Genomic DNA, 14,408 nt, shown 5'->3' on the forward strand with positions numbered 1-14,408 from the left:
GTCGCGTGAAATATAAAACAAGATCGATAAAAAAAAAAGGTTATGCAATTATAACCACGTTGTTGAATCGTTTCAATTTATTTCAGTCAACGTGATGAAATCTGAAAATAAATTTAAAGAAAACGGTCGCGATTTCCGTATTACTTTACCAAGCTAAAGAAAATCATCGCGATCCAAAAACAATATTATTTTTACAATGTGGTGTGATCAGAAAATCTTAGTTGAACTAAATTAAATAAATAATTTATAAAAAAAAATATATTTACAAGAACGAAATGAAAATGATATGTAATCAGTGAATACCACTTTGGTTCCATCCAGTTTCTCAAAAACCATCAAGAACGGTATAACTTCCATAAAACAAATTGAGGTGTCAATAGAACCATTTGTGTCGTCGTGGACAGTAAAAGAACAAAAATGTAAATATTATTTGTTCATACGACGATGTAAATATTAATAACCACATTGTGTAGTTTGTTAATGCTAATTCACGAAGGAAATGGTATAATGTGCAAATCTGGACAAAAGAAAAAAAAAGAAACAAAATTAATAAATATAAGTTAAATAACTATAATTGATACATACTACAATATTGCTAATTAGTGAGCAACAAAATTAAAAGAAGTAATGTCAAAAAAAATCAACAATACCATGTATCTGCGCGATGGAAGAGAATAAGTAAATACAATTTTCCCGCAATATAAAGAAAATTATATGTATGAACTATATCGCTAAACACGCGCCCTACAATCTTGAAATGTATGGTTCAAGATTATCCCCGAGATCAACAACTATAACCATTTATGATATTCTTCTTCAATCAACATACAAGCCAGCTGTTTCTTCTATTACAAAAATCTGATCAATTTTGTAAAGCATTATTAACTTAATTTATCTTAAGAGTATTTGTAAGTACAATTACAACATAGTTTTAAGATTCTCCCCTCTTGTAATTATATAAATGAATTTGTTTTAATAATAAGAGATTGAATATGAAACCCTAAACTCTTTTAATTGGAGAGAGGACAGTTGGTAGGGAGATGTAGTGACAACACAGGTGCAATCAAAGGGGTAATGTATAACTACGAGTACTGACATTACCATAGGCGTACCCACAACGGGGTCATGGGCGGGGAAAAATGTACTCCCTGTAACAATAACATCGCGTTACTCGATAAATCAGAATAGTGAAATGAAAGCCTTTTCATTTACTGTATATGTATGACATTTAAATTTTATGTGGCATTGTATGGCATATTTTTTCTAAACTATGTTCGAGTCGAAAATTTAATGGGTCAAAGAATCACGCCACTTGAGAACTAGCCGTCAACTTTTATGCCAATGACTTGTTTTATTTTAAATTTGATCACAATACAGAAAAGGATTTTCGAAATCAGACTCGCTCGTAACATAGATGGCGCCCAACGAAAACGTGGGACTGCTCCTTAAAGTTCCAGTCCTACGATTCATACTAATATAGTCAGTATATTAAAATTGGTATGTCTGTTAGGTTTTTTACTCAGTTCTAGAGTCAACTCGAAATTGGTTTATATATTTTGTAACGAGTATTGCCAAACAAATCAAATCTATTTATGATCATGCATTGGAAATGCATACCAATTCTAATATGCGTACATTGGAAATGGCTAAGATATAAATCTTAATGAAGGGATACGGGACTGGTGTCAAGAAACACTGTCATGCGTTCGCCGCTTTGAGACTAATATCAAATTATTTTTTTCTGTACATCCCATTCACTTTGATTTTTCGAAAATACATTAGTCAGTAGCATTAAATTTGCGAAATTTCTGTTTTATTAGCAATGCTATTTCCGATTTTGACGAGTGAATAAGCTTTTTGTGAGATTCAAAAGTCTTAAATATTTGGGAAAGAACCTTGATATTTCATGGTATTGAATATCACAATTGGCCTAGCAATAATAACATTTGTTGGTAAATAATGTTTCACTATTCTGATTTTTTTTTAAATAAAATTAAAAAAAAAAAAAAAAAAAAAAAAAAAAAAACTATAGACAATAGTCCATGTCAATTGGTCTATTGGAACATAGTACATGTAATTGAATATAGCCGGTACACGGTTATTAGATAATTTGCTTTGTGTATTCAATTATTAATAAAATCCTGGGATGTCACAACAACTCCTAAGAAACTGGAATCTCTCCTCATAGCGAGTGCTTAAGAACACAAAAACAATAACAAGGTAACATTTTCTTTAATATTTGTTTTTCAAATTTCACTCTATAAGAAGATATTATCAAAACCATATATACATAAACTATTCAAAATTATAAACGGCATATAATACCTCTCGAATCTACCATCTTCTTCGTGAAGTATTTGATTTTCCATTCCATTCCAATTCCATTCCATTACCATAATACCGTAAATATATTTTTGGTTATATGAGGAAAAATAATAAATTAATTAATTAAAAATAAATTTTAGTAACATATTGAAAAATCATTTTCTTTTGGTTTAAAGATTATCTGATCACATGCATAAAAATTTTCTAACTCAAAGTTTAACGATATCATTGGCGCGTTGAATCCTTTACCTAATGAACTCCATTAAGTAGTATGTTTTTGCGTAGCTCCGGGAAAGTTTCTCCGAGTAAAACAAATCATTCTCGTGGTCGCGGCAAAAGATTAGAAACGCCGACAAGACCATCGGTATTAAATTTGAATAGTCCGCCGATAGGAAGGCCGAAAGTTATTCATTCGCCGCCTTGTAGTTCTAGTGCATTATTAGTGAATCCATTTACAAGTCAGGATAACGAGATTAGTGACGCTCGGTCTGTTGATTTGGAAGGGAGATACAATTTATTATCCTCACCGAACGGGATAGGAACTACTATAAATAGCGAGATAAATATTTTGGATCAGTCCTTAGGCCAAACGACCACCTTGATTGGTTTCGACGAGATTTTAACATCTCAGCCTTTAACAGCTAATATGGAAGGTAACGACCAGCAATCTGGCGATAGGACAAACGCCACTAATATGTTAGAGCTTTTGAATGACATAAGGAAAGACCAGTTAAATTTTGCGACTGAATTAGGATCAATTAGGGAAACTATTTCAGGTCTAACGCAACCACCAGTTACGACTAACCAATCGGATACAGCCGATTCTGACAGACCACCCGCTGGTACTAATTCAAATCCAGTCCCTAGGATATCGACTGGACGAAGAATCGACTTAGAGAAATGGAAGATAAATTTCGATGGGACGGGTAATGTGACAGACTTCCTTTTTAGAATAGACACCCTTGTTGATAGGACACAATGCCCTTTAGAGCAGCTAGAGGATAACTTTCAGATATTCCTCAGTGGTAGGGCCGAATTATGGTATTGGGAGTTTGTGAAGATTAATAATGACCCTCCGTATCAACTTATAAAGAAGGCGTTGTTAAAGGAATTCTCCTCATTTGAGTCCGATGACGATCTTTTATATCAGATTAACTCGAGGAAACAGAATCTACGCGAGACATATGATGATTTTCATTCCGCCATAATTACAATGAATGCGAGAATGAGGGTACCGATTTCTGAGTCTCGTCTCATTTCAATTATAAGGAAGAATGTTGTTCCGGAGTTAAAGTTAATGCTTTTCAATTCTGATGCGGAGAATTTGCACTCCCTTAGGGAGGTGGCAAGAAACGCTGAAAAGATACTAAGGGAGAACAAGAGTTTATATCCCTCGAAGGTAGTGAATCGTCAGGTCCACGAACTGGAAGTGATCGATGCTCAGGCTCTTGACTCAGATACCGAGGACGATCCACAGGTAGAGGCATTTAAGTTTTCGCAACGCAAGCAAGATTATTCTCATATTAAATGTTGGAACTGTCTATCTTTTGGACATTCCTACATTTATTGTCCCGATGAGACTCGAGCACTTTTTTGCTACAAATGTGGGGAACGCAACGTATCTACCATCAGGTGTAAGAATCCTCACCCGGGAAACCGGAAGCGGAACGAGATTGTAACCGGGGAATCTCGTTCTCCTCAGCAAACCCCGTGTTTGAGTCAAGGTCAAAGATAAGTCTCCCACAGGAAGGCGAATCTATACCATATACTAATGATAAATTGTTAAACCCTGACGTGACGATTTTAACTAGGACTCTTGGAAACCGCTCTAGGAAGATAATAAATTGTCGTGAACGCTATAAGAAAAGAAAAATGTACCGTCGCTTGATTGAGTCATCCGTTTTTTGCGGAAGGGAGGATGAACGACCTTTTGCAAAAATTTCAATTTTTGGTGAACAATTTTTAGGACTACTCGATTCTGGAGCGAGCGTATCAGCCTTAGGGAAGAATGGCATAAAGTTTCTAGAGAACAACGGTGTAATTTTGAGGCCATTTAGATCTTCGATTTCTACTGCTGACGGATCGAAAAATCCTGTTTTAGGCCATTGTAAGTTACCAGTAACTTATAAAGGCGTAACTAAGGATATCGACTTTTACATTGTACCTACTCTTTGCCAGGAAATATATTTGGGATTAGATTTCTGGCAGAAATTTGCGATAGCCCCAAATATAATTCCCCCTATTGAGTCCATGGACCTGGAGGAATCTGACCGTAAAGAAGAATTTTGTTTTCACAAGCTATCTGCCGAACAGGCTTTGGAACTCGATTCTGTGACAGCCGAATTCCCCTCATTTGAAAAACTTGGTCTTGGCAAGACAACTCTTTTAAGTCATCATATAGATACCGGGGATTCCGCTCCAATCAAGTGTAAACATTATCCGCTATCTCCTCCGCGGCAAATGGAAGTATATGAAGAACTTGATCGCCTGTTGAAGTTGGGTATAATCGAGGAATCCAATTCACCCTGGTGTTTTCCCATAGTAAATGTGCGGAAACCTGGTAAGATTCGACTGTGCTTGGATTCCCGAAAATTAAATGCGGTAACTAAGAAGGATTCGTACCCACTTCCTCACATCAACGGATTATTGTCCAGACTCAGTGATACCCAATTTATTAGCGGTATTGATTTGAAAGACGCCTTCTTTCAAATACCGCTCACGGATTCCTCCAAGGAAAAAACGGCGTTTGCGGTTCCCGGTAGGCCGCTCTACCAATATAGAGTTATGCCGTTCGGGCTCTGTAATGGTCCACAGACAATGAGCCGTCTGATGGATAAATGCATACCATCTCGCCTGAGAGAAAACGTATTTATTTACCTAGACGACTTATTGGTATGTAGCGCATCGTTTTCTGACCACCTTAGACTTCTACGCGAAGTGGCCCATTGCTTGAAGACCGCCGGTCTAACGATCAATGTGTCTAAGAGCAAGTTTTGTCAGGCCGAAATTAAGTACCTTGGTTATCGCATAGGTAGTGGCTGTCTTAAAGTTGACCCAGAGAAGGTCTCGGCTATAGTGGATTTTCCTCTACCGAAGACCCCTCGCCAAATTCGTCGCTTTATTGGCATGGCAAACTGGTACCGCAATTTCATCACCAATTTTGCAGACATGTCGGGACCGTTGACAGACTGTCTGCGTTCAAGTAGGGTAAAATTCCAGCTCACACCAGAGGCAATTGCAAGCTTCAGGAAGCTGAAAGACGCTCTTAGCAATGCCCCGGTGTTAGCACAGCCCGATTTTTCGCGGGAATTCATCATCCAGTGTGATGCATCACGTGTTGGTGTTGGTGGAGTACTCTACCAACTGGATGATGATAACAGGGAAAGACCGATTGCTTTTGTTTCTCAGAAACTAAATCGTGCTCAACGCAACTACACAGTCACGGAGCTTGAGTGCCTCGCCGCCATAGTATGCGTTAGACGATTCAGACCTTACGTGGAAGGTTTGCCATTCCGGATAATCACGGACCATTCAAGTCTTAAATGGCTCATGAACCAAAAAGACTTGAATGGCAGACTCGCCCGATGGAGCCTAAAACTCCAGGGGTTCGATTTCCGCATCGAACATAGGAAGGGATCTCTAAATATTGTCCCAGACACTTTATCCCGTTTTGATGTAGACGCGTTAGAGCTCGCCTCTTCATTTCCCGAGATTGAATTTAACTCAAAAGATTTTGAATGTCCCGAATATGATCTTTTGAGAAAGACTGTTATGGAAAATGGCGATCGTCTACCCGATGTACGCATTTCCGAGGACAAGATTTTTAAGAGGGTTAAGTTCCGCCTTGGCGTGGAATCAGGAGAAGATAGTTTGTGGAGACTATGGCTCCCACAATCATTAACCGGGAAAGCCGTGATACTTGGACACGAGGCATGCTGCCATGGGGGATTCATGAAAACCCTCACTCGTGTACGCCAAAAATATTATTGGCCTTCCATGGCGCGAGACGTTAAGGCATATGTAGATGGATGCGACGATTGCAAGGCAATTAAGCCTGCTAACTGTATATTAAGGCCACCTATGGGTGAGGCTTTCCCAACGGTACGCCCGATGCAAAGAATTTATTGCGATTTTCTCGGGCCTTATCCGTTATCGAGAGCAAGGAACACCCAATTGTTTATAATTCTAGACCATTTCACAAAATTCTTATTCCTTCAGCCTATGAAATCTGCAACCTCTATCAACGTTATTGACTATCTTAAAAATCAAATTTTTAATACCTTTGGGGTCCCACAATTTCTGCATTCGGACAATGCTAAACAATTCATTTCTAAAGAGATGCAAGAGTTTTTAAAACTTTATGGTGTTAATCATGTGCGCACTGGTCTTTACTCCCCGCAGGCTAATGCTTCCGAGCGTGCAAACCGTGAAATCATTTCCAAAATTCGGTTTTTATTAAAAGATGAACCCAATCATTTAGACTGGGATTCTTGCATTCCCCGCATCCTGGCAGTGTTACGTAGTGATTTTCATTCTTCGATCGAATGTACGCCCTACTATGCCATGTTTGGGCAAAACATGTGCATGCATGGCTCGACGTACCCACTATTGGATAAGTTGAACATACTAAGAGATGACACCGTAGTTACGAGGGTAGATAAATTGTCTAATATTCGGGAGAAAATAGAACGAAATTTGGAAAAGGCTCATGAGAAAGCGGCTAGGGTCTATAACACCAGGGTTAAGCCTGTTGATTATAAAATTGGCCAGGAAGTTTTCCGAAAGACCCATAATCTAAGCAAGTTCGAGAAGGGATTGAATGCCAAGTTTACCCCAAAGTATGTTAAATGCCGTATACTTTCAAAAGTAGGATCATCCTTATATGAAATTGAAGACCTTCGCGGTAAATATGTCGGTAAGGTTCATGCCTCCGATCTGAAACCATGATAATGATGATGCCCTATGCTATTTCCTGATTTGCCAAAACAGAATAGAAATTATAATAAAGCTATTCTTTGCCCGGCTTGTCGTGGGTCGTGCCACACGTTGGCAATACCAAGTAAGTGAAAATCCTTTTCCTGTTCGTTAATCAATTTACATTCCCTTAACGAAGCAGTTTTGTTGGGGATTTTCTGCAAACATTACTTCTGAATTATACTTGGCATAGGAGATTTTAAAAATCCCACAGTAAATTAATTCTAGCAAACATTTGGGTTATGAGGGATGGTATCCCTTAACTGTTCCCAACATTTTCTCATTCAGTTTCTTCGTACGCATACTTCTGTATTCGCACTTATTCGTACATATACATTCTAATCATTATTTCTTTTCCCTTTTGATGAATTGGAAAAGTACCGTTAGAAATAGTTTTGTATATTAAGGTTTGATCGTCGACATATGCGCGAGGCAGTCACGTAGGCAAAGTTGGAAACAAAAGGTCGTGAAGCAAAGCGGAGTCGCGTGAAATATAAAACAAGATCGATAAAAAAAAAAGGTTATGCAATTATAACCACGTTGTTGAATCGTTTCAATTTATTTCAGTCAACGTGATGAAATCTGAAAATAAATTTAAAGAAAACGGTCGCGATTTCCGTATTACTTTACCAAGCTAAAGAAAATCATCGCGATCCAAAAACAATATTATTTTTACAATGTGGTGTGATCAGAAAATCTTAGTTGAACTAAATTAAATAAATAATTTATAAAAAAAAATATATTTACAAGAACGAAATGAAAATGATATGTAATCAGTGAATACCACTTTGGTTCCATCCAGTTTCTCAAAAACCATCAAGAACGGTATAACTTCCATAAAACAAATTGAGGTGTCAATAGAACCATTTGTGTCGTCGTGGACAGTAAAAGAACAAAAATGTAAATATTATTTGTTCATACGACGATGTAAATATTAATAACCACATTGTGTAGTTTGTTAATGCTAATTCACGAAGGAAATGGTATAATGTGCAAATCTGGACAAAAGAAAAAAAAAGAAACAAAATTAATAAATATAAGTTAAATAACTATAATTGATACATACTACAATATTGCTAATTAGTGAGCAACAAAATTAAAAGAAGTAATGTCAAAAAAAATCAACAATACCATGTATCTGCGCGATGGAAGAGAATAAGTAAATACAATTTTCCCGCAATATAAAGAAAATTATATGTATGAACTATATCGCTAAACACGCGCCCTACAATCTTGAAATGTATGGTTCAAGATTATCCCCGAGATCAACAACTATAACCATTTATGATATTCTTCTTCAATCAACATACAAGCCAGCTGTTTCTTCTATTACAAAAATCTGATCAATTTTGTAAAGCATTATTAACTTAATTTATCTTAAGAGTATTTGTAAGTACAATTACAACATAGTTTTAAGATTCTCCCCTCTTGTAATTATATAAATGAATTTGTTTTAATAATAAGAGATTGAATATGAAACCCTAAACTCTTTTAATTGGAGAGAGGACAGTTGGTAGGGAGATGTAGTGACAACACAGGTGCAATCAAAGGGGTAATGTATAACTACGAGTACTGACATTACCATAGGCGTACCCACAACGGGGTCATGGGCGGGGAAAAATGTACTCCCTGTAACAATAACATCGCGTTACTCGATAAATCAGAATAGTGAAATGAAAGCCTTTTCATTTACTGTATATGTATGACATTTAAATTTTATGTGGCATTGTATGGCATATTTTTTCTAAACTATGTTCGAGTCGAAAATTTAATGGGTCAAAGAATCACGCCACTTGAGAACTAGCCGTCAACTTTTATGCCAATGACTTGTTTTATTTTAAATTTGATCACAATACAGAAAAGGATTTTCGAAATCAGACTCGCTCGTAACACACATGTACACGTGCTAAGTCAAATTTTAGGTTGAGTAGGCTTTGCTAAATTTTAATAGCAATTTTTTGTGTGCGATTTTGCGGAAAGTTTACTGTTTGTATTTATGGTAACTACATTTACAGTTTTTCGAAAATAGGTTTATTTCACAATTTATTAAGTTTTTTGTCTCTCCTGTAAAATTTCAAAAATTTTACTTAGCACCTTTACACATTAAGCTAACGTGATGTTGATTGCAAAACACAATTAATTTTTTAATAAAAAACGTAACAATTTTCAATTACTTTCTGAATTGGCTTAGTTTGATTAAAAAATTGATTTTTTGAAATAATTTGTATTTATTTATTTAAAAAATTCAATCACTTTTTAACTGACTTACGCCCATTTTCATGAAGCTCAGTTAGTGTTCCGTTAACTAACGAACTTTTAAACCGTATCATGGAAATAGCTGCCATCTTACGCCCATTTTCATGAAGCTCAGTTAGTGTTCCGTTAAATAACGAACTTTTAAACCGTATCATGGAAATAGCTGCCATCTTGCCTATATATTCCAAATGCCAGTTAGGAACTTAACTGCCGAAAATTTTTCAGTTAAAGTCAACCGGAGAGAAGATATTTGTGATTTACTTTCTGTTAACTGGCAGTTAAAGCCTAACGAAGCTACATGAAAATGGCCGTTAGTCTTCCGAATTTGATTATAGAGTTAATTGTATCAATTAATTTTTAACTAAAAATTTAATAATTTTCAATCATTGACTTAATTAACTTAATGTTTCTATATAGATTAAAAAGTAAATAGTATCAATTAATTTATAAAAACCTGGGTTACATTTCTTTAGTCTGTTTAATATTGACTCCGGATCAGGAGGGTTTGCAGGTATCCATGCATGTGCTCTAGGTTTAGACCGTATTTCTTTTCTCGACTAACTCCAGAGCGGCTCCTTATCAAACTTCACCAATTAGCATCAAAGCAGCTTTAAAGCAATCCAGAGACCTCTGGTCCGCAAATGCGATTAACTTAAATTGTCCCTGATACCATCCAGCATCTTGCTGTCGAGGACTTGGTAAACCTGGGTTACATTCCTTTAGTCTGTTTAATATTGACTCCGGATCAGGAGGGTTGCAGGTATCCATGCATGTGCTCTAGGTTTAGACCGTATTTCTTTTCTCGACTAACTCCAGAGCGGCTCCTTATCAGACTTCACCAATTAGCATCAAAGCAGCTTTAAAGCAATCCAGAGACCTCTGGTCCGCAAATACGATTAACTTAAATTGTCCCTGATACCATCCAGCATCTTGCTGTCGAGGACTTGGTCCGGGAAACTTTTTCGCACCTCTGGCATTGCGTTCTCAATTTCCCCCGTCTGTGCTTTGGAACCATACCGTCCAATGCTCCTTTATTAATGATAGCCATCACAAGGCTGTCTTTAGCAACCGAGGCAAACGATCTTTGATCCCTTTTGGAGGATGGCAGCTCATCCGGTGATCGTTCCCTTTTTCCAGCTTCAAGAATTCCTTGGGCCCATTTTAAAGAATCGCTTTGTTTAGCCGACAACGTGCTTGGGTCGACTGATCCTAATTTCTTTAGGATAAACAAAGCTTTTCTGCGTTCCTTGAATCTCGTTCTTGAGGGATTACCTCTTTTTGATGTCGTTACTTTAGAAAAGGTTCGACTTGCCAAAGTATCTCCACCTGTCGACCCGTCTACAGTTCGACTAATTGAGCCTAACTCTTGGTCATTGCCCAAATTTATAACTTCAGTCGATACCCGTCTACCGGGCCCTGAAGTTAGCAACCCAGAGGATGAATTTGAATTTCGCTGCATGGTGGCTTAATTTACCACCACACTTGAAATTCGTACTTGGTACTTATTACGATTTGATAATCCGCTATTCAAAAAATGTCCGCTTGGCTCGACTGACCCTAATTTTTTAGGATAAACAAAGCATTTCTGCGTTCCTTAAATCTCTTTTTTTTGAGGATTATCTCCTTTTGATGTCGTTACCTTAAAAAGGTTCTACTTGCCAAAGTATCTCCACCTGTCGACCCGTCTACAGATCGACTTATTGGGCCTAACTCTTGGTCATTGCCCAAATTTATAACTTCAGTCGATACCCGTCTACCGGGCCCTGAAGTTAGCAACCCATAGGATGAATTTGATTTTCGCTGCATGGTGGCTTAATTTACCACCACACTTGAAATTCGTACTTGGTACTTATTACGATTTGATAATCCGCTATTCAAAAAAATATCCGTTCAGTTTGACGGTTGAATGACGAAGGGTTGAAATGGACGAAAAGTCTAATAATAAATTTTCCAATCTATGCAAAATATGGAAATTCAAATGATGCAAAAATTTGAAAATGTTGAAAAACTGCAAGTAAAAAGAAAAAAGGCCAAAGGCGCTTTTTCGAAAGTCCAATAACGCCCAAAATGACGAAATTCGATTTTTGGGAATTTAAAATTGTATAAATTTAAAAGACAACTTTTCCAATACTTTGACCACTATGTTAAAAAACCAGCTTTGCCAACATCTGACAAAAGTCATAGATAGTAGGTCCTTGAATTCCAATTGCAATTCTTGGCCCACAGACAAAACAAATTTCACATAATATTTCAAGTAAAAAAAGAATATATTCCATTATGTTCTATGATAATAAAAAGACAATGTTTATATCAAATTTAAATAGATTAAAATATTAAATTTCCCTAGATATATATAAAATCACCTTTTCATTGTCTGGCTGCCAAATGATTTCCATTTATTTGAAACAATGACTCATGACGCTCGAAGGAACATCTCGAATGTGGCATATGCGTTTGGTTATTTTCTTTCCAATTTCTTGTTACTACAAGCATTGAATTTTGTGTCTTTCATCATCACATTTATCTCGGCATCCCACAGGCCATGCAAACAGCATATATAGATAATCTTCTCTTATATAGTATAAATCTTTTAAACAAATTGTTTTTCTTTTGCTTTTTTTTGTGAAATTTCGAGAAACATTTTGTTTGGATTTGATCGAAGTGCAGAGAACAAAATAAAAAGAGGAGAACAATCGCCAATGGTGCTTAGGGTGTCAAGGCAAATTCTATATGCCAAATTTATGGTTATTAATAAATTTTGCGTTAATCTACAAAACAAAAAAAGAAGATACACAAAACACTTGACAATGTGTACTTTCCAATTAGTTTGAATTTTTTTTTTACAAGATCTCATTTGCTGCCTACGCCAATGCAAAAACCAACACCAATTATTATTATTATTTTTTTTTTTTTTGACGAATTAAGAAATGTTAATCATAAAGCAAAAATAAAGTCGTGATTTTTTTTTTTTTTTTTTTTTTGAAAATGTTGAGACTGTAGAATGACATAGAAAAAAAAACTTGAGATCATTATGGAAAAAAACTGCCCACACTGAATACATTATGACGTGTTTATTATTGACACATTTTATTTAAATTGTATATGCATTGTTCGATTTATTAACCTTCTACTTTTTTGTCCGTCTTTTTTTAGGTCCATGCTAAACACGAAGAGAAATCCGACACAAAGAGCGTCTACAGGGAATACAATCGTGAATTCTTGTTGCCTAAAGGTGTAAATCCTGAATCGATTCGTTCATCCCTCAGCAAGGATGGTGTACTCACTGTTGACGCTCCTTTGCCGGCTCTTACTGCTGGTGAGACTATGATTCCCATTGCCCACAAGTAAATAGAGGACGATAGCTCCGAACCCCTATTTCTCAGATCCTTGGCTTAACAAAACACCATACCACCAACAACAGCAGCTCGTTTAGCCACAGAAATTAAAAAAAAAAAAACAACTGCAGCAACATTTTTACTTGTACCAGAAAATCCCAATAAATATTGAATAATCCCTTTAGGAGGGGACCTTTATATTTTTTTGTTTGTTTTAGGCATCCCTAACTTCCCAAATTCACTATACTCTTTCCCACTTCATGATTTTTATATGAGCTTTTGATGTTTGAAAGAGTTGATAGAACGCTTCAATATGTGTGTTTTAATCAATTACTTTGTTTATATCTATTTTTTTATATAACATTTTATAATTTTTTTTTTCAACCTATTTGGTTAGTAATCTAGATTTTATTAATATTTGTTTTTTTTTTTTAATTTTATTTTAATTTATATCAACGTATTTTCCAATATAAAAATTGGTTAATTATTTTTTATGTATATCTTACAAATTTTTGTAAAAGCTGAAATCCATTATATGTTCAAATATTAAAAATTATTGTGTGCAAGCCTTTACAATTGAAAAAACAAAAAGATTTAATAAAAATTTGATACTCAAACCAATAAATATTTTATTTCTTATTTTATACAATTATGTCAATTATGTTTTTAAAATTCAGAAAATTTTCTATATACTTAGCTGCATCATACAATACTCAAAGATGCGAAGGCTTGGTGTATTCAATTAGATGCTATCCGAATTTTCAACATTGCAACTGCAACTTTGTTTAGGATATATGAACTCTTGTCGGCATGTAAATTAGAGCTCGAACGAAGAATCGGCTTCGACATTCAGCCAAAAATCTATAATCGGCTTTCGGCGTCAAAATGTCGATTAACCGAAGACGAAGCTATTTGAGTAATTTAGTTCATATCGAATTGTTCCTGTGTTGAATTTGTTTCAGTCAAAACACCCAGTACAAATAAAACGTAAAAAAAAATCTAAAAAATTCTTTTTTTGTCATTATAATATAGAACTACAGAATTTTGAATACTAAAAAGTCTTAGTTCTAAACAAGTATATACACGTCCGTAAGTTCGGCCACGCCGAATCTTATGTACCCTCCACCATGGATTACTTGGGTTGTGGTATCTTAAAACTTTTTAACATCGTTTTCAAAATTGTGACAGTCTATACGTGGTATATATTAGACAAAAAAGGTATATATAGGTAAGTCTACAAATAATTACGAATCGACATGGACTTTTGCACGGTACGTAGAGAACCAGAATTGAAATATGGGGGTCGCTTATATGGGTGCTATATACAATTATGAACTTGATATGGACCAATTTTTGTGTGATTGGGGATCGATTAATCTGAGGGCTATATATAACTATAGACCGATATAGACCTAGTTGAGCATAGTTTTTAACAGCCATATAATAGCACAATGTACCAAATTTCAACTGACTCGGATGAAATTTGCTCCTCCAAGAGGCTCCAAAACCAAATCTCGG

General features: G+C 35.8%; 1 protein-coding gene across 2 annotated transcripts in view; it reads left to right on the plus strand.

Moving 5' to 3' along the window:
• The window catches only part of LOC142228564 (heat shock protein beta-1), a 49,363-nt gene extending 36,275 nt beyond the window's left edge, over nucleotides 1-13,088 (plus strand). For both annotated transcript variants that reach the window (XM_075299023.1, XM_075299024.1), the window contains one exon: nucleotides 12,709-13,088. In XM_075299023.1, the coding sequence (XP_075155138.1) occupies nucleotides 12,709-12,903 (195 nt within the window). In that variant the 3' untranslated portion in view covers nucleotides 12,904-13,088. The remainder of the gene's footprint in view (nucleotides 1-12,708) is intronic.
• The last annotated feature ends 1,320 nt before the right edge of the window (nucleotides 13,089-14,408 follow it).

This window comes from Haematobia irritans, chromosome 3, assembly GCF_050003625.1.
Source record: "Haematobia irritans isolate KBUSLIRL chromosome 3, ASM5000362v1, whole genome shotgun sequence".
In the NCBI taxonomy this organism is placed as follows: Eukaryota; Metazoa; Arthropoda; class Insecta; order Diptera; family Muscidae; genus Haematobia; species Haematobia irritans.